This window comes from Lynx canadensis, chromosome A2 (genome assembly GCF_007474595.2).
Source record: "Lynx canadensis isolate LIC74 chromosome A2, mLynCan4.pri.v2, whole genome shotgun sequence".
NCBI lineage: Eukaryota > Metazoa > Chordata > Mammalia > Carnivora > Felidae > Lynx > Lynx canadensis.
Genome location: NC_044304.2, coordinates 2,950,025 through 2,976,375, shown reverse-complemented (window position 1 = coordinate 2,976,375; position 26,351 = coordinate 2,950,025). Strand labels below are relative to the sequence as shown.

At 59.4% G+C, this 26,351-nt stretch overlaps 2 protein-coding genes across 3 annotated transcripts; both read right to left on the bottom strand.

Moving 5' to 3' along the window:
• Window positions 1-746: 746 nt before the first annotated feature.
• On the bottom strand, window positions 747-6,999 carry EBI3 (Epstein-Barr virus induced 3). 2 transcript variants are annotated; one of them, XM_030292577.1, is made up of 5 exons: window positions 6,684-6,999; window positions 5,744-5,867; window positions 4,500-4,678; window positions 3,564-3,721; window positions 747-1,123 (listed from the first exon to the last, which is right to left on the bottom strand). In XM_030292577.1, the coding sequence occupies exons 1-5, from the start codon at window positions 6,748-6,750 to the stop codon at window positions 971-973; spliced, it is 681 nt and encodes a 226-aa protein (XP_030148437.1). In that variant the 5' UTR covers window positions 6,751-6,999; the 3' UTR covers window positions 747-970. The 2 variants fall into 2 exon arrangements, with proteins under 2 accessions (XP_030148437.1, XP_030148438.1); XM_030292578.1 differs by having other exon boundaries at window positions 5,744-5,864.
• Window positions 7,000-7,848: 849 nt separating this feature from the next.
• On the bottom strand, window positions 7,849-23,858 carry ANKRD24 (ankyrin repeat domain 24). The gene is made up of 19 exons (XM_032595625.1): window positions 22,598-23,858; window positions 22,433-22,521; window positions 21,410-21,474; window positions 20,823-20,880; window positions 19,235-19,305; window positions 18,941-19,047; window positions 18,572-18,759; window positions 18,063-18,091; window positions 17,365-17,445; window positions 17,132-17,239; window positions 16,133-16,177; window positions 15,940-16,038; window positions 14,945-15,017; window positions 14,637-14,755; window positions 12,885-14,450; window positions 10,018-10,185; window positions 8,577-8,702; window positions 8,330-8,395; window positions 7,849-8,193 (listed from the first exon to the last, which is right to left on the bottom strand). The coding sequence occupies exons 2-19, from the start codon at window positions 22,503-22,505 to the stop codon at window positions 8,116-8,118; spliced, it is 3,120 nt and encodes a 1,039-aa protein (XP_032451516.1). The 5' UTR covers window positions 22,506-22,521; window positions 22,598-23,858; the 3' UTR covers window positions 7,849-8,115.
• Window positions 23,859-26,351: the final 2,493 nt, after the last annotated feature.

Here is a 26,351-nt window from a genome sequence, read left to right as displayed (position 1 = left end):
AGGGGCCACCCACATTCCCCAGCTCATGGCCTGGCATCACTCTGGCCTCTGCTTCTGTTGTCACATCACCTTTTCTCTCTCCCCCTGGATCATCCAGGATAACCCGCCTCGATGTTCATTAACTTAATAAAAGATCCTTAATCATCAAATTAAGGATTCTCATGATTCTTAGTCACACCTGCAAAATCCCTTTTGCCATGGTAGGTACTGTATTCGCAGATTCTGGGCATTAGGGGTTGGGTATCTTTGGGGGGGCCATGACTTTGCTGGCCATAGACGATGTGGTCAGGAAAGACTTCTTGGAGAAGGTGACCTCTGAGTGAAATTCACAAACAAGTCCGTGGATTTTCTCTGGTCTTCGGTCGGCAAGGCTTTGCCCCCTCCTAGAGGTATGTCATTTTTGTGTCCCAGATTCATGTCATTTTTGTGTCCATCCACAATGAGGCTCACCCCCAGGCAGCTTTTCAGGAGGTAGGTGGTCTGAACGCCTGAACTGAACGGATTCCACCCTGTATCCCAGGCAGAACCCCTGCCCCCAGCCCCAGGACTCCGCCATCCCCAGGCTCTGCCTCCGTTCCAGCCCTGACCCCATTCATAGGAGCTGGGAGTCGCTGTGTGTGTGTCCCACTCCATTCTCTCCTCTCTGGGTCTCATCTGGGTCTACTGAAGGAAGGGAGGAGGAATCCTCATTCCAGCAACAACAGTGTTTTTCTAGTTAAACAATAAAAAACATCACACGTCCACAGTTCATAAAGCCCTGTACTGGGGTCTAAGAAAGAAGTACATCCCCATTTCACAGATTGACAAACTGAGGCTCAGAGGGGGGGGGGCAAAGTGATTTGTCCACAGTGGCCCAGCCACTCAGCAGCAGCGAATCCAGGCCAGTTGGGTCCCATCCGAGGCAGTGGGGGAGGGGGAGGGTTGGACGTCAAGGACCCAGCCCCTCCTCTGGGGGTTCTAGAAAGCCCCGCTACTTGCCCCAGATCATGGAGGCAGTGGCAGGGAGACTCCAATCACTCACTTCCCCATAGTCGGTGAGGTCCTGAGCGGCCACCTGGATGCAGTACTTGGCCTGGGGCCTCAAAGCCCTGAGGGTGAAGGATGTGGCTTCAATGGGCCCCACCTGGGAGCAGAAAAGAGGGCCAGGTCAGTGGGAAGGACAAGGCTGGGAGGGGCCGCTGTGCACAGAACTGCAAGACCCAGACCCTCACCCAATCCAAAAAACACGTCCTCTGCGGCCCCCTCCACCGCGTTGGGCCTTCCCCATCCCTGGCCCCAGAGCCGCCCGGTTCAGGATTCCTTGGGGGCCTGCACGGGCCCCCAGGCTGTCTCAGCAGCCAGACCCCAGCACCCCACTCTTCCTCCGGGCTCCCTCCTGGCCCCCTGGGTTAACCTTGTTTGTAAGTTTTCGGTACCTTCCGATTCGAGATCTTCAACGTCTTGCTGACCAGGGTCAGCCGAGTCTCAGAGATCGCAAGCAGGCCAGGAGCCTGCCTCTCAGGTATAAACCCGCCGATTGGACTCACACCCCTCTTCCTCTCTCTTTCAAGCCGACACTCCCCCTGCCTCAAAGCCTCTGGGGCGGGTGCAGCCCGGAGCCGTTCAGACTCGCCAACCCCGAGCTGTCTACCTCATCCTGCCTTGCCTTTCCGTGGAAATCCCAACAGAGGCACAGCCGGGCTCCTGTTTCTGCCTCCTGACCGTCCTGATGTTGCCCCAGGGCCCCCCTCTGTCGGGAAATCTACTAAATTTTCTTGCCGAGGCACTGACCTCTCCACATCCTCACTCGGCCACCTCCCTAGACGACAACCCGTGGGCACGAGGGAGGCACGCACTCAGCAATTCTCTGGCCTGATATTCCCACCCTCCCTCCCAGAGCCGGCCCTTTCCTCCTGCCGGGTCCCCCTCATCCTCAAGGACGACCCATCCCAGCCCCCAGAGGCAACCTCCTAGCCCCAGACCTGACTGGCTCCCTCTGGGCTCTGCCCTGACCTGTCCTGATGGTCGCCGGATGTGGTGACTGACATCTTGCATTTAGATTCATTAAAGGTTGCGCTACTTTGCGAATACACTCAAAGCCACTGGCTGCGTATAGCGTTGTGCGCTTTAAAACGGCGAGTTTGGGGCGCCTGGGTGGCGCAGTCGGTTAAGCGTCCGACTTCAGCCAGGTCACGATCTCACGGTCTGTGAGTTTGAGCCCCGCGTCAGGCTCTGGGCTGATGGCTCGGAGCCTGGAGCCTGTTTCCAATTCTGTGTCTCCCTCTCTCTCTGCCCCTCCCCCGTTCATGCTCTGTCTCTGTCCCAAAAATAAATAAAAACGTTGAAAAAAAAAAATTAAAAAAAAAAAAATAAAACGGCGAGTTTTACGGCATGCAAATTCTGTCTCAGTTTTAAGGATTGCGAAAATATTTAAGATAAAATTAATGAACACTAAATAAAACTTAAAAGCCAGTTCCTTAGCGGGAAGCCTGGGTGGCTCAGTCGGTTAAGCATCTGACTCTGATGTCAGCTCAGGTCACGATCTCACCGGTTTGGGAGCTCGAGCCCCGTCCCCCATCGGGCTCCTGACTGACCGTGCGGAGCCTGCTTGGGATTCTCTCTCCTCGCTCTCTCTGCCCCTTCCCAACTCGCGCGTGCATAGCCTTCCTCTCCCTCTCAAAATAAATAAATAAACTTAAAAAAAAAAAAAAAAGGCCAGATCCTTGGCTACCCACCCCCCCCTTGCAGACACGTGTGGTTCGTGGTACAATTGTGGGTGCAGACGGAGAACATTTCCATCTTCCCAGAAAGGCCTATGGGACGGGACTGAAGAAGCCCTGAGCTCCTGGTCCCCGCTTCCCAGGCTGTCTGCTACACAGCTGACCTTCTCAGTACCCTGCCCTTGTTTGTTCACTTTGTAAACATGCAAAACAACCGATTTGTTTTCAAGCAAGGTGAGAGTCACATGACATGAAATTCACCCATCCAAAGATACCATCCAGTGGCACTGAGTCCCTTCCCACTGTTGTGCAACCGTCAACTCTCGCTCCAGAACATCCCAACACCCCAAAAGGAAGCCATGTGCTCATCAGCAACCTCCTCCACCCCGCCCCCCAGCCCCGGGCAGGCACGAGCCCCCTTCCCGTCCGTGGATGAGCCTGTTCTGGACGTTTCACACACGTGGGCCCGCACCACGTGGCCTCTCGTGTCCGGTTCCCTCCCTGCGCGGCGGGTGGGGGCGCCTCGCTCCCGCTCGCGACCCAGGGAGGTGCGCGTGCACGGTGGACGCGTGCCTCTGTGGGCGTGCGCGTGCGCGGTGGACGCCTGTGTTTCTCTAATTCATCCGTCGACATTCGGGCGGTTTCCACGCTTCGGCTGTTGTGAACGGCGCTGCCGTGAACGTGTACGTGCGAAGATTTGTTCGAGTTCCCATCGGCCGTCCCTTTGGGTAGACAGCCAGGAGTCCAGTCCCGCGGCTGCCCCCAAGTGGCGCCCTGGCTGCGTTTGAGGCCCCAGCGCACGCCTGCTCCCGCGGTGCCCTCTACCCGGGAACCACCCTCCCCTCCTCCCCTCGTCCTCCTCACCTGGCGGAAGCGGGCAGATCTGTGATGCTTGTATCGGATCCAGTACTTGAGTGAGAAGGTCTCCGGGAAGGGCCAGGACCGGGGGGGTTCCCACTGCACCCACAGCCGCTGCCCAGGGATGGGGCTCAGGCGGACGCCTTCTGGAGGGTCCGGTTTGACTGATGGGCGAGCAGGATGCGGGGTCAGGAAGGGATGGCAGACTCCCTCCTTCCCGCAATCAGATACTTATCGACGGTGAGCCTGTTCTGGACATTTCCCATAAAGGGAATCCCACCCCATGTGGCCTCTCGTGTCTTTTTTTTTTTTTTTTTTTTTTGTAACCACCAGCAACATATGAGGGTTTGCAATCCAACAACGTGCTCGGACAGTTGGCGGGGGGGTGGGAGGAGCTCACTGAGGAGATGAGTAGAGGCCTGAAGGAGGTGAGGGAGTGAACTCCCCCAGAGAGATCTGGGGGAAGAGGATTCCGGGCAGAGGGCACAGACAGTGCAAAGGTCCTGGGGCAGGACCTGCCTGGTGTGTTGGAGGGACAGAGGAGGTGTGTGTGGCTGCAGTAGAAGGAGTGAGGAGGAGAGAGGGAGGAGGGCAGGGAGGGGATGGGGCAGGTGCGCAGGGCCCTGGGGATCCAGGGGAGGAGGGCTTGGGAGTCCTGGAGGGCTGTGGGCAGAGGAGGGCTGGACCCGACTCGGAGGCTCGTGTGCACCCTCTGGTGGCCACTGTGGGGAGGACGGACTGTGGGGGTGAGGGCTGGAGTCTGGGACCCGGGTGCAGGGCCAGACAGGGGCTCAGGATGGGGAAAAGTGGGTCTCTTCTCGAATTAATACCAAGGTGGGGCTGACGGGACCCAGGATGGGTGACAGGAGGTGGGTGGTGAGAGGGGGGAGGGGCAGGAGCGAGCTGATGGCCTCCACGCCCCCCATCGCTGCCCACACTCACTGATGTGTTCCGGAACAAAGGGCACGAAGCTGCTGCTGGTGCCCCGGGGCTGCACAGCCGTGACGTTGAGTATGTATGGCACCATGGAAAACATCTGGACGTCTGGGATGGTGCAGCTGGTGGCCTCTGGTGTCGGCTGGAGGCAGGGCCGGCTCTCCCCGTGGGCAGCCACGCCCAGCCTGGACACGCAGGGACAGTATGAGGGCCTCGGCCCTTCCTGCCGGCCCGCCTGTGCCCTGGACCCTGTGTGGACAGCACCTGAGGACCACGGGCTGGGATCCTGCTGTTGGCTGGGTGACCCTGAGGGAGCCGTTTGCCCCAACATCTCAGAGCCTGTGGTGACCCAGGGCCAGGGGTCACGCCCCACAGGGAGATGCTAGGGTACAGATGCTACAGGCTTCTGGAATGTCAAAGTTCCAGCCTTAGAATTCCAATATCCCAAGGTCTATGGAATCACAGGTTTGGAAATAAGAAGATTCTGATTCTGTTGAGTTCTGAGGCCCTGAGACTTCAGACTCTAGAGACATTCCAGAACATTCCAGAGCCTTCCAGAATAGTCCACGGGCTCCGACCACGCTGTTGGACGCAGCGGTCACCGGCCATGAGTGGCTCTCCACCATCTGAAATATGGCTGGTGCAACTGAGGGTGTCTTTCTAATTTATTTCATCTACCCTCAACGTCAAGTTCCCAGTTGGGTGAATCGATTTTCCCAGCCACAAATTTTATAAAACATAAGCAGAGACCGAGAATTTCCAGTGAATGTTTAGCACGTGAGTTGAAAAGTGCTGTAAGTGTAAAATGCATGTGGAATTTCAAAGACTAAGCATAAAAAGGATGTGAAATATCTCATTAATTTTTAAAATATTGACTACACGTTCAAATAATTATTCTTGAATCCTCTTAAGTAATATTAACTTCTATCATAAATGTAAATACATGGATCGTACATTAAGCATGTTAAATTACATTCCATCGTATTAAATGAGAAGTCCTCGGGAATTTTAGACGTTACCGAAGTAAAATACCAAAGTCAACTTCACAATTTCCCTTTCCTTTTTAAACGTGGCTTCTCGAAGATTTTAAACAAGGCACGTGACTCACAATCTGTATTTTAGGAAGTGTATTTCCCCTAGCTGGTGCTGCTCCAGAGTCCCGAGGGTTTCAGGTCTCCCTAAGCCTCCAGCTGTCCTGGTCTCAGGGCCAGCAGGAAACCACCCCCTGGAGGCCCCCCTAGCACTCTGACCTGTACGTGGCAATGAAGGAAATGGGCCTGGTGGGGAGCGGAGAGGCCGGCAGGGTCCAGATGCAATCCACGGCGATTGGGTACCTAGAGGCCCAGCACCGCACCCTGGGCTGGGTGGGGGCTGCTGGGGCCCCGGAGGGAGAGGGAGCAGGGTGAGCTTTCAAAGTCACCCTGGGGATGGTCCGAGCCCTACTGTGTGCCTGGCGCCAGCCTCCCCGCCAGGCACGCAGTAGGTGCCTAATAAAGGTTTGTGAAATGAATGAATGAGTGCGTGAGTGAAAGGCACCTGCCTCATCTCCCACCTTCTCTAGCACCTGGGAAGGAAGTATTAGCCCATTTTCCAGATGGGGAGACTGAGGTTTATTTTTTTTTAATTTTTTAATGTTTTATTTATTTTTGAGAGACAGCGCGCAAGTGGGGGAGGGGCAGAGAGAAGGAGGGAGACACAGAATCCCAAGCAGGCTCCAGGCTCCGACCTGTCAGCACAGAGCCTGACGCGGGGCTCGAACCCACGAACTGTGAGATCATGCCCTGAGCCGAAGTCGGACGCTCAACCGACTGAGCCGCCCAGGCGCCCCAGACTGAGGTTCAGGGAGCCTCAAAGGGGGCCTGGGTGGCCCCTCTCGTAACAACTTTGTTTGGAAGCAAGTGAAACAGATGCTATAATTAAAAGGTCTCTTGTTCCCTCCCTCCCTGCGTCTCTCTCCCTCCATCCAAGCTGTGGCTGCTGCTGCCTGGTGCCACTTTGCGGTGGGACTCATCCTGTGTCTCAGTTTCCCCATCCATGCAATGGGATGATAATGCCCTTCCCCCTGCACTGGGTATCCAGTAGGTGTGTGAGCTCCCACCCCAGCTCAGAATGTTCCATGGCAGGCAACCTCCAGGCCCCAGGGAACGTCCCTCTGCCCTGGCCTCTCAGGCCCCCGGGGGTCCCACATACCTTCTCTCCCGATGCAGGGTGAGCAGCCCACACAGAGGGCGAGCACCAGAAGGAGTCTTGAGGCCATGACTCCGCGGGCTCTGCTGTCGTGAGCTGGGGCAGGAGCACCTTGGGGAGGCAGGGGACTGGAGTCCCACCCGAGGGGGGAAGCACAGCCCCCGGTCAAAGCCCGAGCTTCTCCTTCCCCAGGTATGAGTCCCCCACCCAGTTGGCGGGGCCAGTGGAGAGCTGAGCAGGGGCTGGGGCGGCGGTGGTGGCGGAGGAGGTCCCTTCACTATCGCGGCCACCAGCGGGGCTCTGGAGGCCCTGAGGGTGCAGGCAGGAGAGGAGGCCACGAAAGAGAGAAGTGGAGACCCCGTGGCCTTTCCCACAACAACCCGGCTGCCAGTCCTTCCTTCCGCCTACAGCGAGGACGGGGACGGGGAAACCCCCGGAGGGGGACGATGTCATGGAGAAGGATGAGAAAGGAACACTGTGGGGAGGGACACGGGGACACACACAGAGAGGAGAGAGCAAGACACAGAGATGGGAGACCGTGAGACAGGGGCGGAAACAGAGGAGAGACACAGAGACAGAGACAGACAGAGACCTAGGGAAGGAGACAGGGTGAAGAGAGGCCCGACCGCAGTGGTGGGGACCCACCCTGGCCAGGAATCCACACGCCAGGCCACAGAGAGACAGAAACGCAGGCCCCGGGGAGGCAGCCCCACCTGCGGACCTTATCAGAGCCACAGGGACCCCAAGGGACAGGCTGAGCCCCTACAGACATGGTGCCTTCCCTGGACACCCAAGGAAACCCCCGGGACCAGCCACACTCCTGCCTCCCCTGCCTTAGCTAGAAAGATCCAAGAAACCCCAGGGGATTTCTGGGGACTTGCCAGGGGCAGGGAGGCTGGGGGTGGGATGCCCCCAGCAAGGCCAGATTCAGGGTGAGGAAAGTGACACAGGACGGGCAGACGCGGATCCTGTCTTCACTTGACATCTGGGTGGTTTGTTCATCGTGAGCTTCGACACCACGAACACAGCATTCCTTCCGGGGACCATGTGGTTGGCGCGGGGGATTGAGCACCTCACCTCCTCATCCCTGCTCGTGGCCACCCTCCCCTCCCTGAGGGGGGCAGCGATCAGGCCACACGCTTTCATCCTTGGCTCCAAGAGCTTTTATTTCTGGGGTCCGGGGTGCTGCCTGGCTACGGGACAGACAGGACAGATAGGACGCAGGAGAGGGGACCACAGATTCTCCAGTGGGGGCGGGGGACGGTCAGGGCTGGCCTTGACACTGGCCAGCGTGTGCAGGGGGGCCAGTGGGGCGGTGGACACAGCCAGGGGCGGTCGGGAGGGCCCAGGCTGGTCTGCGAGTTAGGGGGGCCAGTGTGGGAGCCCGGACACCCCTGCGCGGGGCCTGGCGGGCGGAAGGCCAGCGTTCTGATGCTCAGCGGCCCTGAGCCTGAAGCCTCTGCATCTGTACGATCTGGCTCAGAATCTGCTGCACATCTTCGTCCATCTGACCCTGGGGGTGGGGGGCGGGGTGGGGAGGGGGCGGAGAGAGAGCCTGGGCACTCCCCGTCTTCCCATTCCCTCCCTCCCCACCCCTGGAGGCCCGGAAGCTCTCCCCCCACCAGCCTCCCCCTGGAGGCGGGACTCACCTGAATGGCATACAGGAGGTGGCTCCTATACAAGGCCACCACTGCGCTGTGGTCCCTGGCAGCCTGCTGTGGGTATGGGGGAGGGGGGCTCAGAAAGCGGGACCCACCCTCCCCAAGAACGTGCCCCACCGCGCCCTGGAGACCCAGAGCCCCCGCACCAGGGTGACAGCTGCTAAAATGCTGAATAATGTTCCTCCCATGCCTGCCGGCCCGTCCCTCTCCCGGGATCCCTGCCCTGTGCCCTCACCTCCAGCTGCTCCTGTAGAGTCTTAACCTGGCCACGGAGGGCCTCCACCTCCGAGAGGCCTGGGGCGGCCGGCTGGTCCTTCAGGGCCTCCTTGAGACTGAAGACTTCCTTGGACAGCTCTGTAATCTGGGGGGGGGGGCATGGGGGGGGCATCAAGGCACCCTGAGCCTGGGCGGGCTTGGGGGGTGGGGGCTTTGGACCTCTCCAGGGCGGCCAAAAGCAGCCTGGCCTGGGCGGCGGGGGGGGGGGGGGGGGGCGCTGGGCCAGGCAGCCCCGGGTTTGGGTCCCCTCCCTATTCCCTTCTTGCAGGAGATCTCGGGAAGATGACTCAACCCCTCCGAGCCTCAGTTTCCTGCTCTGTAAAGTAAGGGGAGTCACAATTCTCACCTTGGAGGGTCACTGTGATTCTGAACAGAGGTTAAGTCTAAACTCTGCCTGGCAAACAACAGGTGCTCAATAAATGCAGGGCTGTACTGTTCTACTGTGGATCAGAGGTTCTCAACCAGGGGGCCATTCTGCCCCCAGGGGACTCCAGGAGATGTCTGGGGACATCTGTGGTTGTCACACCAGGGGTGCTCCCGGCATGGAGGGGGTGGAAGCCAGGGACGCTGCTTAGCCCCCACGGCACCCAGGACGGCTCCCCGGTGACCCGTCCTGAGTGTCACCAGTGCGGAGAGGGACAGACCCTGCAACAAATCCACCATAATCTCTACCACAATTTTATTTTCATTTTGCAAGAGGCGGCATTGGGCTCAGAGAGGTCGACTGACTTGTTCAAGGTCACACAGCGAGCTAGGGCTGGGTGACCCGGTGCCAATGCACCTGGGGCTCTGGGAGTCACATCCGCTGTCCAGTGACACGATGTGAGACTTTGAGCCGCTCACTTTGCCTCTCAGAGCTTCGGCTTGCTCATCTAGAAAACAGGAATAAGGATGCCTTCTGGCTTTTGGGATTAGAAGGGAAGGAAAAGTGATAGTGTGTGAAAACCGCTCCACCCAATAGCCATAGGCTGCTGTTAGCCATCATTGTTCTGGTCCCCGGAACCGGGAACCTGGGTTCAAATGCTGCCCGAACCACTGCATGGCTGTGTGACCTCGGGCAAGTGGCCTCACCTCTCTGTGCCTCGTTTCCGCAAATGGGGACAATAAAAGCACCAATCTTATGGGAAGTTGATATGAGGATTAAATGCGTAGTCCATGTCAAAGGCATGGCAGGGGGCCCAGCATGCAGTAAGTGCTCAATAAATGTTACTGTAGTTATAATTCATAGTCACAACAGTAGCCCGTGTGTCTGAGTTGTGCCCTCCCTTCTCTGTGCCTCAGTCTCCCATCTGGAAGATGGGATGATCTCCCAAGACTCTTTCATCTGGGACATTCTTGGATTTCCCCCAACCTCTGTTGAGTGGGAACCCCTCAAGTGAGCACAGGAGAAGGGGACACACCTTCTTGTCCTTTTCCTTGGCCATATCCAGGGCCTCCTGGGCACGGCTCTGGGCCTGGCGTGCCCGCTCGGCCTCGGTGCGAAGCCCCCGCAGCTGCTGCTCTGCCGTGGCCAGCTGGGCCTCGGCCGCGTGACGTTCACTCTTCATGAATAACGCCTCCCTCTGGACCTGCAGCCCAAGCCCATGTGTGACCACAAGGACATGTGGATCCCAGACGCCTGGAACCCAGAGTCTTCTGATGCTTCTATTCTGGCCTGAGGACAGTCAAGCCCGTTTTGACCTTGAGGACTTTGACTCAGGGGAGTTTGGGGTTCTTCCTGGGCACCGTGAACTTTCTGGCTCTGCCAGAGACTTCTGACCTGCTAGCTGTGTGGCCTTAGACAACTGACTTAACTTCTTTGTGTCTCAGTTTCCTCATATGTAAAATACGGGTAATAACAGCCCCCACTTCACAGAGTGATAATGGGGATAAAATGAACAAATACAGATCTGCTTGGAATAGCACCTGGCACACAGGAAGTGCTATATTTGAGTTGTTGTGCTGTCGTCATTACTGATGCTCCTTTCTTGTTCCGTGTCGTGAAGGTTTATAGATTTCTTACAACAGGAAAGAAAACCAGAAGACTTTGGACGAAAAGCAAACCAACATCCAAACGATGACTGCATTTTCGCAAAAATACCAAGATCGGAGCAATGTCAGCTTCACAAAAACTGGTCGTGGGCTGGAGGCTGGGAGAACTTTGGCCTTTATAGAAATATTGGCTCCAGGGGGACAAGGATAATAGGTAGAGGTTCTACTCAGTACAGACTGGCTACACTTTAACAATTAAAAAAGAAAAATCAGAGGTGTCTGGGTGGCTCAGTCGGTTAAGTGACCGACTTCGGTTCAGGTCACGATCCCACGGTTCGTGAGTTCGAGCCCCACGTCGGGCTCTGTGCTGACAGCTCAGGGCCTGGGACCTGCTTCAGATTCTGTGTCTCCCTCTCTCTCTGCCTCTCCCCTCCTCACATTCTCTCTCTCTCTCTCTCTCAAAAATAAACATTAAAAATTTTTTTAAATCTTTTTCTTGGAAAAATAATACTTACGGCTGCCACTATGGATCTCTTATACCATCATATATAGATTAAACTATTTCGTTTTCACGTGAGGACTCAAAAGTATTATGATCTCTGTTGTAGGGATAAGTGAGCAGGGGCATGGAGAGGAAAATGCTCTCCTGACAACAACCAGCGAATGTGGGCTTATTCACATGTTTTGTTATAACACCTACCAGTTTTTTTGTTTTTGCTTTTTTTTTTTAATTTTTTTTTCAACGTTTATTTATTTTTGGGACAGAGAGAGACAGAGCATGAACGGGGGAGGGGCAGAGAGAGAGGGAGACACAGAATCGGAAACAGGCTCCAGGCTCTGAGCCGTCAGCCCAGAGCCCGACGCGGGGCTCGAACTCCCGGACCGCGAGATCGTGACCTGGCTGAAGTCGGACGCTTAACCGACTGCGCCACCCAGGCACCCCTGTTTTTGCTTTTTTAAAAGAAGAGATGAAATCAAATGTCCACCACCAGGGACAAAAAATATTCCCTGGCCTTAAGAAAAGCAACAATAACTCAGCACCAAAATCTACTGGGCTCAAAATATTAGATGAAAAAGATCTCTGGGCAGGGGCACCTGGGTGGCTCAATCAGTTAAGCTTCTGATTCTTGATCTTGGCTCGTCATGATCTCGTGGTTTGTGAGTTTGAACCCCACCTTGGGCTTTGTGCTGACAGCTTGGGATTCCTGCTTTCCCTCTCTCTGCCCCTCTCCCAGTCACTCTCTCTTTGCCTCTCGCAAAATAAATAAATGAAGTGGAAAAAAAGCCTCTGGGTGTAACATCCTCCTACTTTCGGGCTTAAGCATTGAGAACGATCATAAAACGACAAGCTCTAAACAGCCCGCCGGGGGGCGCCTGGGTGGCGCAGTCGGTTAAGCGTCCGACTTCAGCCAGGTCACTATCTCGCGGTCCGTGAGTTCGAGCCCCGCGTCGGGCTCTGGGCTGATGGCTCAGAGCCTGGAGCCTGTTTCCGATTCTGTGCCTCCCTCTCTCTCTGCCCCTCCCCCCATTCATGCTCTGTTTCTCTCTGTCCCAAAAATAAATAAACGTTGAAAAAAAAAATAAAATAAAATAAACAGCCCGCCGGGAACCACAGGATGTTCTGAACCAGCGGGGAAGATGGATGTCAGGTAAAACCGTCAGTGGTTACAAAACAACGAGTGGGCCCCAATCCCTGCCTCACACCATACACACCATTCAAAGATGAAGGGTAAATGTGACTGGAATTAAAGCAATAACGTTTCTGAGAGACACTGTGACTTTGGGTGCACGGAGGTTTCATACACAAACCACAGAGAGCCCGAACCTTTCGAAAAATGATGGGGCTGGCGGCTCAGCCGGTGAAGCTCCCGACTTTGGCTCAGGTCATGATCTCCTAGTTTGTGGGATCGAGTCCTGCATTGAGCTGTTTGCTGTCGGCACAGAGCCTGCTTCAGATCCTCTGTCCCCCTCTCTCTCTGCCCCTCCCCTGCTTGCACTCTGTCTCTCTCTCAAACGTAAGTAAACATTTTTTTTTTTAATTTTAAAAAGAAAAGGAAATCAAAAAAAAAGAAAAGAAAAATGATGGGGTCAAAATGGCCCAAAGGTTTTTAAAAAGACACACAAACGGAACCACCCAAGAGATCTGAACGGCTGCAGGGTGGGCCATCCACCTGGAAACGCCGCCGCCGAGGGGGTCAAGGGTCTATAGGATTGAAACCAATGGGGTGGCCACGCCCCGCGGCTGCAGGTCAGACTGCCAAGGCCAGGGGGGTGGGGGTGCGGCGGCCGCGCTCACCTGGAACACCTCCGCGCTGGTTTTCTCGTGCCGTCGTGCCAGCTCCTCCAGCTGCCCCTCCAGCCGGGCCACGTCGGCCTGCAAGGCGCCCACCACGCGCTCGTGCTCCAGGCGGGCCACGCTCCCCGCGCGCTCCCGCTCCAGCTCGGCGCGCAGCCGGGCGGCCTCCTTGCCGGTGGCCACCACCTCCTGCTCGAGGCCGGCCGCCCGGCCCCGCAGCTCCAGGGCCTCCTCCTGCAGCCGGTGGTGCTCGGAGGCCGGCACGGCCGACTGACGCAGGGCCTCGGAGGCCTCCCGCAGCTCCGCCAGGCCCCGCCGGGCCTCCTCGCAGGCCGCCGCCAGCTCGGCCGCCCGGGCCTCGGCCGCATCCCGCGCGCGGCCCAGCTCGGCAGCCACCGCCCGCTGCTGTTCCCCGGCGGCCGTGGCGGCGGCCAGCTGCTCGCGGAGCACCTGCAGCTCCCGGCTCTGCTCCAGCCGCGCCTCCTCCCGCCGGGCCAGCTCTGCCCGCAGGCCCCGGGCCTCCTCCTCGGCCAGCAGGCGGCCAGCGCGGGCCTCGTCCAGCCGGGCCGAGGTCGCCTCCAGCTCCCGGAGCCGGGAGTCCCGGACTCGGAGGTCCTCGCGGGCCTGCTCCAGGGCGGCTCGCAGCTGCACCGCGTCGCCGCCGCCGCCGCCGCCGCCGCCGCCGCCCCCCGAGGCTCCGCCACCCTCAGCCTCGCGCATCCGCTCCCGGAGCCGGCCAGCCTCGGCCTCCGCCGCCTGGCGCTTGCCGTGGGCCGCCTCCAGCTCGGCGGCCGCCTCCCGCTCCCGTTGCCGGAGTGCCTCCTCCAAGCCACGGATCCTGGTCTCCAGCTCCGCTTGCAGCTGTTCTGAGGCCTCCGCAGCACCAGGGTGCAGGACGGCGCCCAGGGGGCCCCTCGGGGCTGTGGCCTCCACGTGGGTGGTCTCTGTGCCCGGAAGCTCCGCCGCCACCTCACCCACTCCGTTGGCCTTCATCTCTGCTTCCTCGGCTTTTGGCTTTGTGGCCTCGGCTTCGGGGTTTCCTCCCTCTTCTGGAGCCTCTGTTTCTGCAGCCTCGCCCCCCGTGGATCTTGTTTCCGTGGCCTCGCCCCCTGTGGATCTTGTTTCCGTGGCCTCGGCGCCTGTGGGTTTTGTTTCCGTGGCCTCGGCGTCTGTGGGTTTTGGTTCCGTGGCCTCGGCGCCTGTGGGTTTTGTTTCCGTGGCCTCGGCCCCCGTGGATGCCGCTTCCACGGTTTCATCTCCCGCGGCCCCGTCGTCTGTGGCCTCGGCTCCGTCAACTTTGGTTCCCGGAGCCGTGGTGCCATTAAGCTCCATTTCCATCGGCCCGTCCCTGGTGGTCTTGACTCCCGTGCCCTTGCCCTCCCCAGGGGCCGCCTCCTCTTCTCCAGGGCCGTGCTGTGCTTCCTGTCGCTCCAGTGCCCGCAGGGCGTCGGCGTGCCGCCTGCGGAGCTGGTCAAACTCAGCCCGGAGAGAGTCATAGAGGGCCAGGGGGATGACCTCGGCTGACCCGTTTACCTCCATCTCATCCTTCTCAAAGCTCTCCAGGATCTGGGAGGTGGTAGCAGGGAGCCGGTGGGAGCCTGGGGCCACGGGGGCACAAGTGGCCTTGCCGCCACCTTCCCTGCCCACAGACTCAGCCACATGCCCACGCTGACCCCCGCCTCCCCCTGGGGACAATCCCTGGGGTCCTCAGATCTGTCCCCACCCCACCCTCCGGTGCCGCAGTTTCCCCACCTGGACCTTCTCCATCAGCTCCTGGTTTTGTCTGGTGAGTGCAGCCACTTGCTCCCGCAGTGAGGCCAAGAGCTCCTGGGCCGAGGGGCTTAGCCGTTTGGAGAGCAGAGCCTCAGCCCCTGGTGGGCGCACAGAGTCAGCCCCAAGGGTCCTGGGCCACAGGGACGGGAGCTGGGGGTCTGGAGCGGTGGAGGAGGGCCGACCTCCCTCCCAGCTTCAAACTCTCTCCATGCCTGTGGGTCAAGGCCCCGTTTCCCGGGGACCCCAGGGACAAGGTGGGCAGGGAGGGAGAACGGGGTGGGGCTCACCTGGAAAGTCAGACAGTTCACCTTCCTCATCCTGCAGGGTGGCCACGTCATAGCTCGTGTTCTCCCGCTCATTCTGGGGGGAGGGACGGGGTCCAGCTCGGGTCCTGTCCCCCACCCCTCCCCAAATTCAGAGTGGACAGGGGTGTCCACATCTCCCACACTCCCCCGGGGCATCAGACGGGATCTGTTTGGCCCACGGAGTTTATTCAGTGCCTACTGTGTGCCGTGGGGCTACGCTGGGCCCCCGGGGAGGAGCGGCGATCAGCCCCGCCGCTGCCCAAACACGCGACCACAGCCCACTGACTGGAGTCGTATGTGCGGCCTGGGTGTGTGGGCTGTGTCCTCACAGGGTCTGGAGTCCACGCTGGGGTCACGTGTCTGCGCGCGAGTCCCGGATCAGGTGGCTCAGGGTTTGTGGGTCTGTGGTGAGCACGTGCGAGTGGCGTGCCCCCCCCCCCACTTCTCCCATGTGAGCTCCTGGGATACGTGCGATTTTGTGCTTGTGTTTTAGTCTGGTGTGTCCGTGAATGTTTCAACGTGTGCGTGTCCGTGTGCGCAGGCATGCTTGTGTACGTACCCATGTTTGCGAATGGACGTATTTTGGAGAATACACGTGCGTGTACATGGATCTGTGGCCCTGTCGTCCGCGTGTGATTGGATGAGAAGCGTCTGTTGGGCACACGTTGAGGGTGTCCAGGGTGCGTGTGTGATTACGCATTCACAGACGTTTTGCTGTGGTGGCCAGCTTTACGGGCAGGGCCACGTGCGGATGACCGTGGTCGTTCACCTCTGTGCCTACAGGCTACGCGTTTTGGGACGTGTCCGTTTTGTGTCCGGACGTGTGTCTGTGGGCGTGTTGCCTGTGATGGCACGTTTGCGCCGCGTTTGATTGTTGGGAGTGTGGCTGTGCGCGTGTATACGTATTGGTGTGGTTGTCCTGTAGCCGCAGCTGGAGAGGCCCCGCCCACCTCCGGCAGGGGCGAGGCCCCGCCCACCTCCAGCAGGGACAGCCTGCTCTGCAAACTCTCCACCTCGCGTCCCAGGCTCTCCTTCTCTTCCTGCTTCTCCGCCAGCAGCTGCTGCAGCTCTTGTACCTGGAAGGAGGGCAGTGGGGGGCTCGGCCAGCCTCCAGGAGGAGACGCCGGGGGGCGGCTGGCGGGGCTGGCTCTCCCCACGGCTCCCACCTACCTGTCTCTCCAGGCTGTGTAGGGAGCTGGCCTCTGTCTCCGGCAGCTGACGGGAAGAAGAGGGGACGGGGCTCGAATCTGGGTAGAAGGACCTCCCCTCCCCGCCTCTGCTTAGTAGCCCTCCATCCTGACCGCAGACGTCCGTTGGGTCACCTCCTGCGCACCCGACACCGCTCTGCCTCCTGACTCATCACGAAGTATTTATTCAGTGTCAGACCCCATTTGGGGCCGCTCATTCATTCACTGCCTCACTCAAATATTCGCTCATCCAATAAATATTCATCAAGCATCTTCTGTGAGCCCATCCCGGTCAACCATGGCTCTGCTCACAGGCTTATAGTCAAATGGGTGACCATGAATAAAATGTACGTCATGTCCAATAGCAGTAAGCACTTTGAATAGAAATAAAGGAAACTCAGGGCGCCTGGGGGGCTCAGTCATTTGAGCGTCCAACTCTTGGTTTCGGCTCAGGTCATGATCTCGTGGTTTGTGGGATCGAGCCCCACATCGGGCTCTGTACTGACAGTGAGGAGCCTGCTTGGGATTCTCTCTCCCTCTCTCTCTCTCTCTCTCCCCTCCTCCCTCACTCACACACGCCCGCTCTCACTCTCTTTTTCAAAATAAATAAATAAACATTAAAAAAGAAAGAAAGAAAAAACGAAGGGAACTGGGAAGTGAGTCCGGGGCGTCACAATTTTATATGAGGTGGACAGGGAAGGCGTCTTTGGCAAGGGGTTTCTGAGCAAAGACCCAAAGGAAAAGAGGAAGGAAGCCACAGGAACATCTGGAGGAAGCGTGTTCCAAGCAGAGGGCTCAGCACGTGCAAAGGTCCTGGGGCAAGACCAGGCCTGGCGTGTTGGAGGAGCCACAAGGAGGCCCGTGTGGCTGGAGCAGAGTGAGTGAGGGGGGAGGGAGCTAGGAGAGAGAGGGGGAGTCTTCCCCACAAAACTGCACTCCACCCCAGGCTGAGCCCCAGGCCTGTGTCTCTGGGGCCCCTCACCTCCTGTTTCCTCCGTTCCTGGTGCTGTTCCAGGCCCCGGATCTTCTGCAGCAGGCGGCCCCTCTCCTGGCGCAGCCGCACGATCTCCTCGTAGGCATCGCGATCATCCTGTTCCCCCCAACCCGGGGACCCGCCACCTTCACATGAGGCCCAAGGGCTGTCCCCTCCCATATCTGAGCCAGACCTTGTCCCCCCCGCCCCTGTTCCGCCCCCACAGCCAGGGCATCTCTCACCGGCATGGGGATGCTGGCAGGGGGCTGAGGCGCTTTCCGCTTCTTGGGGGCCCCTCGCTTTTCGTGGCTGCACACAGAGTTCTGGGGGGAGGGGTGGAGGAAGCCCGTGGGGAACCTGCCAGCCTCTGACCCGAAGACATCAGGCCAGCAGGGCCCCGCTATCCGCCATCGACCTCAGCCCTTGCCCTCACTTCCCGCGTGAGCCGGAGCTAGACCCTGCCTCTCCCCGGTCCTCACTTATCCCAGCATACAAGGGGCCACATCTCCAGAGAGTTCCAGATCTTATGCTTTACTCTCAGCGTCTCTTTGTGCCTCGGTACTTGGTACCAGACCAAACTGTCTGCAAGTTCCCTTTCCCCGCGGAGCTGAGATGATATACGGCTGGGAGAGAGAAAGAGGCCGGACTTGCCTCCTTCCCCGACTTCACCAAACTCGGTTCCCTCTACCACGCCGCCCCAGCCCCATGATTTGGCCCCGTCCCCCCCAGTGTTCTCGCCCACTTCTGAGAGTTATGCTGTAGATGCTGCTATCACTTGGTAACAGCATACCCTGAAGGAAGCATTCATCCCAAACAGGTCTTCCTAGGTCACAACCCTGGGACAGAAGTCCACCTCTTCTCTCCCCAGAAAGCTTGGGACAACAAGGGGGAAGGTAGCATGGGCAGGGGGACGACTCATTCACTGCTTAGGGATCCGTACCTGAGACGATGCCTCGCCCGAGTCGTCCTCTAGGAGGGCAGGGAAGAGAGGGAAGCAGGGTCAGGCACTCTGTTTTAGGGACTCTATTCCCAGCCCTAGGAAGGGCACTAGTGAGCCCAAGGGACTTACGGCAGGGGTGGGCTCCCAATTCCCCAAGGGTCAGGACTTTTCAAGTAGGACTCGACTACGTTTGCAGCTGCTGATAGGAGGGACCTTGAAACTCTCAAAAGGGGAGGACAGGGGCACCTCCAGGATGGGGCAGGTACGGGGTGCCAATTCTTAGGAAAGGCAAATATCCGAGCATAAGGATGACCCAGGAAAGCAGAGTGGACCCCCCAGATTATTCTAAAAGCTCCGGGGACCCTCGAAACTGTTCTCAGCAGCATCGGCGGAGGCATGCTTCTATGATGCAGTAAAGAGGGATACCTTGAAACTGTCTCCAGCGGACAAAGGGAAGGAGATTCGCTTTGGCCGGGGCCTGGGTGGGGGGGCGGGGCGGGGGTGCATACCACTGGGTGGTGAGGGGCGCTGAGCTGCCTCCTGCAGGAGGTGCAGGATGAGTTTGTCTCCCGCCAGGGCGCCGTAGTGGGCAGCATCCTGGCCCAGGGCGTCGGTGATGCCCGGCTGGGCCCCGCCCTGAAGCAGCACCTCCACTGTTTCGGGGCTGGCCCCCTCACAGGCCAGCATCAGGGCTGTCCTACCAGGAGAGGGGGCTGCTGAGGAAGCGAGGGCATTCTCAAACCCCCAGGCCCTCCTCCATACCCAGGCTGCGTGGGGGAGGGGAAGAGGCAACTAGATCCCCCACCCACAGAGGCTAAGAGACTTGCCCAAGGTCACACGGCATATACAAGGGACCAACTGGGATGGGAGATACTCACCTGCCCTGCAGATCCTGGTCATTTGCGGCAGCCCCCTGCTGCAGGAGGAGGCGGCACAGATCTGTGTGACACATCTGAGCGGCTATGATAAGGGGCGTCGTACCTGACTGGTGGGAATCAGGGGAAGGACGAGACAAAATGTGAGAGGCCGACCTTGGGAGGTAGGGAAGCCCATACGACTGCCCCTGAACTTCACTCCAGACCCTTTGACGCTTTTTAACGGGCGCCTGGGATGCTGCCACTTGGTGACAGCGTACCTCAAGTACAATTCCCAAAAAGTTCCCGGAGGCTCACCCGATCTCGGGGACTCAGATGTGCCTTGAAAGAGCAAAGGATTTCTGAGCAGGAAATGCAACCGCCAGCCGCTGGGAAAAGAGGGAGGGTAGGTAGGGCAAGGTTTAGACATTTTTTGGGGGGGGGGGGGGGCCTTCTGCCTGGTGTGATTCTTATCCCTTATTTTGTGACAGAAGTTCCTACCTTCCCTGGGAGGGCAATAGCAAAGGTACGCCTCCCTATTTTACAGATGAGGAAACTGAGGCCCACCCAGGTGCACGGTCAGCCAGTAGGGTAAGAGACAGAGCTAGGATCAGGTCTGCTAATTCCCTGTCCCAAGTTCCTGCCACATCCCACCATGGCTCTCTTTCAAGGTGGAAGTTTGGGCTAATTTTTATGCATTTCCTCTCTTCGCTTTAGCCAGCAGTACGTGTCTACCATGGGCCAAGCCTCATACAGAGACTGGTAATGTTCACTGGAGGGATCAGACGTCAGCTGAGCCTGGGCAGGCTTCATGGGGTTTGACCTGAGTTCTGAGTCTCGAAGGTGAAAAGGAAGAGGGTAGAGGTTTCTTAGGAGCCGTGAAGCGAGAAACAGCCTTGTAAGGTCAAGGAAGGGGGAGACTGTGCGTCCAGAGCCGCAAAGGAGGAAGGGTTTCATGCGATCACTAGAAATGTCAACAAGAGGGGCGCCTGGGGGGCTCAGTCGGTCAAGGCTCCGGTCATGATCTCACAGTTCATGAGTTCGAGCCCCGCGTGGGGCTCTGTGCTGACAGCTGAGAGCCTGCTTGGGATTCTCTCTCTCTGTCCTTCCCCCACCTTCTCTCTCTCAAAAAAGAAAGAAAGAAAGAAAGAAATGTCAAGAAGACCTATCTGATTATCTGCTGTGTGCTCGAGGGGGTACGGCATTTGGTTTCCTGCTGCAATCCCAGTGCTTAGAACACAGCCTGACACATCGCAGGAACTTAAATATTTATTGAATGAAATAACCGGCTGAGCTTCCACAGTGTGACCACTAGGTGGCAGCACACGCCAACTGCCGGTAAGTTTCAACCCACGATCGAAACCCCCAAAGCAAATCCCAGTTTATTCTGTGTCTCCAAAAGGTCAGGCATTTCTTGAGTCATGAGCGGAAGTCATTCCCTGATCTCATGGGCATGGTGGACAGATGCCGGGTTGGGTTCTGGTTCAAGCGGGCGGGTCCCTTGGCCTCCCTTCAGGAAGGAGTTTGGATTCAATGATTACGAAGGATGCTTGGATCTTTGCCCTTCCTGAGACTCCCTAGGAAAGTACATTCTGGTCACTGTCCTTACCACCACCATCGTTCTCGCCCAGGCCTGGTGCTTGGGGGTCAGACAGCCTGAGCCTTCCCCGCTTTCTCGTGGCTGAGCCTCGACCACCTTGCCTGTCCGATGGGGTGACTGGGGCTCAAAGTGTTCCTGAGGATTAATGCTGAGCCCGGGGACGCGCGCACAGCAGGGACTCGGTGAGGAAAAAGGAGGAAGGAGGCAGAACGCTCACGGCCAGTCTCCCAGGACCCGGAGTAGAACAATCCCACGCCCAGCACCCTCTGGGTCATGGTGGGCAGGGCAAAGCTGGGCTGCACCCACCTGCATGATGCAGGGCTGTCCATCCACTGCTGTCCACGATATCCACCACGCAGGACGCCTGGGGAGGGAGGGGTGTGGGTCGTTGGAGGCTCTCCAGGAACTGGGACCTGCCCCTTCTTGGGCTCTGCTGCATTTCAGGCTCCCTACCTATCTCTTCCCTCCCCCGTGCCCGCTCCGCGGACCCCACCTCCTTAGGGACTCCCAAGTGACTCTCTTTGCTTTTTCATGAAATTTGGTGACAGAGGGACTCATTGGGAGTTCAGGAGCAGCTGGGGGCTTGGGGGCTTGATGAGAGCTCTGAGAGTGGCTGTAGCCACCACCTAGGGTTGGAGGAGAAGCTGGGGCTCAGGAGATACCTGGTGTTGGGAGCATATCTCGGGTGTGTGAAGTATCTGGACACTCAGGGAGTATCTGGTTGTCCAGGGAGTAGCTGGGGCTCAGGAGCAAAGGAGGCTAAGACACACCCAGGATTCAGGGAGTAGCTGGTGGGGGGGGGGCGCGGTTCAGGGAATTGCTAGAAGTCAGGGGTAGCCAGGGGAAGGGAGTATCTCCGTTAGGGGAGTATCTGACACGAGGGGGTAAATGACCTGTAGCAGCTGCTCCAAGCACTGTGGGTGCCCATACTTGGCCGCCAGGTGGAGGGCATTGTAACCTGAAAGGCAGGGAGGGTTCGCTAGGGTTCCACATACTCAAGGAGCTTCTGAATGCTCCCCAAATCTGTGTCAACTATCTGCGAGGAGTTTCTGTGTCCCGTGAACGCCCCAAACCCCAGGTACTTCTCCAAACCGTGCTACTCCCCGTAGCTGGAGAACTCTCCAGGGGCCAGCTAGTCTGTGTCCCAGACATTCTCATCTCGACTATACTCCACACCCTCCCACTTCTCAGGCCCTATGGCCCCAGCCACGGTCCATGTCCCCAGCCACTCCTCCCCGTGTCCCCAGCCACCCTCCGTGCTCGACAACATGCAGCCCCAGCCCTGACCCTCGGAATCCCCGCTGTTGCGTATGCTCCCGCTAATCCACAAACCCTTGCTATCCCACGGGCGGCCTGTGCCTCCTACGATGTCCCGAAGTTTCAGCCAGGGCTATGCTCCCCCCCCCCCAGTTACTTCCAGAGCCCCAGCCACTCCCTTTGGCCGCGCCTTCTGTATCAGACATTCCCTCAGAGCCCTCGTTAAGTCATACACCCAGACTCTCCTTTGGCTCCAGCCCCTCCCAGCTACCCCTAAACCCCAGCTACTCCCCGTACGTCAGATACTACCTCCCCCTTCCCCCCAAATTCTACTTGTTATTCTCCCGTGCCCAGGTACTTGTCAAGCTCAGGGAATCCTCTGTTCCGGCTAATTCCTCTGCCTTAACCACCATCTGAGTCCTGGCCACTTCCCGCCCACGAGCTGTCGACTCACCTTGACTGGTGCCAGCTACATAGTCTTTTTTCTTGTTCACTGCAGCCTGACAAGTCCCTGTGCCTCCCGGGGGTGGGGGGCGCTGAACGGAACCCCCGCTTTTTCAGCAGGCCGCTGAAGCCAGGGAGCGGGGCCTGAGTGGACCTGCGGGCTGAGCCCCCGGTCTGAGCGCCGCATCCCTCCCCCGGGGCCCAGCAGGCAGTACCTGCCCCATCGGTGCTCATGACGTTGGAGCCCTGCGCCAGCATCACCTCTAGGCAACTGGCTGCTCCCCGCATGGCAGCCAGGTGGAATCTGGAGGTGGGGGGCCAGGGATCAGCTGCAGGATGGCCGCCCCCCACCCCTCCACCCCCGGGGTGTGGGCACTCACGCGGACTTGCCCTCGGGGTCCAGCTTCGTGGGCACCAGCCCCTTGCGGGTGATGAGAGCGGCCACCCGTGCAGCGTCGTCGTTCTCCACCGCCTGTAGCAGCCGCTCGTCACTTTTGCCCCACTCCTGGCTCTACAGGGCACACCCAGAGGAGAGTGGGGCCAGGCGATCGCGGCCCCCTCCCTGCCCCCCCCCTGGCCGGGGCTCCAGGCTTCACTGCCTGCCCTCGGGCACTTGCCTGGCGCCTGCCTCTGGCGGCCGGCTTCGGGATGGGGCAGGGGCCACAGGGCGGGCAGGAGCCAAGGTCAGCGGGGCTGAGCCGCAGCTGCAGGGGGAGGTAGTCCTGGGCGGGGGTCTGAGACAGCGTCCCCCAAGCCTACATCCCCCAGCGGCGGCTCCCAGGTCCATACGACAGCCATTACCATCATTGTCCCATTAAATTCCCCCCCCCGCATCTTTCCAGAAATTGTCCCCAGCCAGCCCTTTAGTGAAAGCCACCTTTCCAAACATCACCCCCACCTCCAAAATCTTCCCATGGGAACCCCTAAAAGGGTCCCTTTAAATGTCTTCCAGAACCATCTGTCATCTATCCTTCTTAAACTGTCCCTGAAATGCCACAATCGTCCCCTAAATGTCCCAAGATCCGTGCTCTAAACAACCGTAGCGTGAAATACATTCCAAAACGTCTTCCCCAAATTTCCGAAGTGTCTCCAAAATCATCCCCCCAAATGACCCCAACATCTGGCCTAAAAATGTCCTTCCAAAAATATCCCTTGAATGTTCTCTGAAATTATACTCCAAATGTCACTATATTTTCCCGAAAATGGTTCCTTAAAACATAGTCCAAATTATCCCCTCAAATGAACTCACCCAAAACGGGTCCCCGAAACCGTCCCTCCAAATGCCCTCTACATTTTCCCGTGTCCCCTTCTGTTCTCAAAGCTGCCTCCCCAAACATCCCCATGTCTCCCCAAATATCCATCCCTCGACCTCTGCCCCCCTCCTCCCGCACCCCCCTCACTGCCGGTCCTTCCCGGGTCTGGGGGCGGGGGTCCGGTGCTGGCCCAGCCAGGGGCGGGGAGGGGCGGGCAGGGAGGGGAGAGTTAGGGCCCGAGCCCCGCCCGCTCCCGCGCCCCCTCCCCTGGCCCTACCGCGCAGGAGGCGGCGGCGCACACGCACAGCTGCTTCATGGCGGCCAGGGCGCCAGGTGCCCGGCTCGGTGCTCCGGGAGGCCACCGGGCCGGAGCGGGGGGTTGGGAGGGGGGCCCGGAGGGAGGGGCAGGAACGCCCGCGGGAGGGGCTGGAGGGGGCCGGAGAGAGGGACAGGGGGCCGGAGGGGGCCGGGGCGGGGCAGGGGGCGTCGTGGGGCGGGGGGGGGGGGGGGCGGGCGGAGGGAGGGGCCAGAGGTGACTGGGGGAGGGGCTGGGGGGGTCGGAGGGGAGGGGCCGGAGGGAAGGGATGAAGGGGGTCTGGGCGGGGCTTGGAGGGGTGAGGGTCCGGAGTGCCCGCGCGCCGCGCCCCCTCCCGGAAACCCCCGCCCCCAACGGTAGGGGTCGTGCTGGGGAGAGGCTGGAGGAACCGGGAGGGAAGGGCTGGAAGGACCCGGAGGGAGGGGTAGAGGCCTCCGGAGGGAGGGGCTGAAGGGCCCCGGGGGTGGGGCTGCAAGGGCACGGAGGGCGGGGCTGGTGGGGACCTGGGGGCGGGGCTGGAGGGGTGAGGGTCCGGAGTGCCCGAGCTCCACCGCCCTGCCCGTGCGCCCCGCCCTCTCCCGGAGACCCCGCCTCCACGGTAGGGGTCGTGCCGGGGCGGGGCTGGAGGAACCGGGAGGGAGGGGCTGGAGGAGGCCGGGGGCGGGGCTGGAAGGACCCGGAGGGAGGGGCTGGAGGAGGCCGGGGGCGGGGCTGGAGGGGTGAGGGTCCGGAGTGCCCGAGCTCCACCGCCCTGCCCGTGCGCCCCGCCCCCTCCCGGAGACCCCGCCTCCACGGTAGGGGTCGTGCCGGGGCGGGGCTGGAGGAACCGGGAGGGAGGGGCTGGAGGAGGCCGGGGGCGGGGCTGGAAGGACCCGGAGGGAGGGGCTGGAGGAGTCAGGGTCCGGGGTGCCCGCGCGCCCCGCCCCCTCCCGGAGGCCCCGCCCCCACGGCAGGGGTCGTGCTGGGGCGGGGGGGCGGGGGCTAGGCTCTGGGGGCGCAGTGCCGCCCGGGCACTACCTGACTTTCCTGCCGCGAGGGGGATGCGGCGAACGAGGCCCGCCTCCCTCGCCCCCGCGGGCTCCCACTGGATCTCCAGGGATCCGCCTGCGTCGTCTCCGCCTCGTCTGAGCTGGCTGCGGGTCGCGGGTGACTCCGGCCTGAGCCCTCTCGGCGGACGCAGCTTCCCACTGCTGCCTGGCCATCATTCATTCACTCTTGCACCCGTGGGACCCAGCAGTCTGACGAACTTGAATTTGAATCCAGGGCCCTGCACCCAGGCCCCTCACATTTAACGCCTGTGCGACCCAGTCAAGGTACTTACCTGCTTTGGACATCGCCTTCCTCATCTGGAAAACGGGGTTCAAAACAAACAGTAGCTACTACACGCGGTGTTAGCGAGAGGACTAATGAGGTACTCTGTGCAAAGCCCTCACTGGTGCCCGGTACGCGCGATAAACACGGATTCGTTCGTCAAAGGTGTGCTTGCGCCCATGTGCATGTCTAATGCTGACTCCTGGGACACAGGCCATAGTAGGTGGTCAGTTAAATCACTGGAAAGCAGAGTGGACACAGCTCCTCCCAAGGGGCTGGTAGGGTCTGTGTTCGCTGGTTGTTTTCTCAGACTGGGAGCCCCCTGACCGCAGGGCCAGGCTGAGGCCTTCCTGGCACAGACCTGGCACCCCGGGGTGGGGTGGGACAGTTGATAAACGTTTGCTGAGTGAATGAATGACTCACAAGGCCCTCTGGGCCATGTGAATTTCATTTACTGACTCTGCTTGTCCTACCGGGATGCCTGGTGCTGCACTGGGCCTGGTGCCCAGTGGTGACAAGACAGATGCCGCTGTTATCACTGGGGTCCCTGGGGAGACAGGTACACCCATGCATTGATGAACCAGGGTGATTGGGGCTGCGATGGGGGCAGTCCAGGCCAGCTGGGAGCTCAGAGAGGACTCTTGACCCTGGGGAGTCCGGGAGGGCTTCCTAGAAGAGAGGGCATCTGAGCTGAAACTTAGAGGATGGCCAGGATCCCCCCGAGTTAGGGGGTGGCAAGGACAAGATCACATTCAGGAGGAATCGTGAAGTTATCGCTCGCCTCAACCAGCCCAGCTACCTGTGCCCTGATCCAGGACCAGCTGGATGAGGGTCATAACTGAAGGGTAGGGCAGAGGAAGAGGGGTGTCCCTGGGAGGAGGGGGAAACCAGGAATGTGGGACATCAGGGGAGCCACTAAAGGTTGCAGAATGGCCCACCATGTTGATGTGGCTGCAAATTCACAAAGGGGCCAGCAGAGGTGGGGAGGGGGGGAGGACACAGGGATGAGAGGGGAGAGTAGGGGTGAGTATAGCGATGGCCTTCTGGGACCTGAGTTTAGCAGCAGTGACTGCAGACAGGAGGAGGGGGCTTGAGTCCAGCTTGGTCATGTTCTGCACACTGTGTGACTTTGGCCTAGGCACGCTCCTTCTCTGGGTCTCAATTCCCCAACCGCCAGATGGGACAACAGACGGCATAAAGCCGGGTTCCTCCACTCAGGCACTGCGGACATCTCAGGGCCAGATCGTTCTCTGC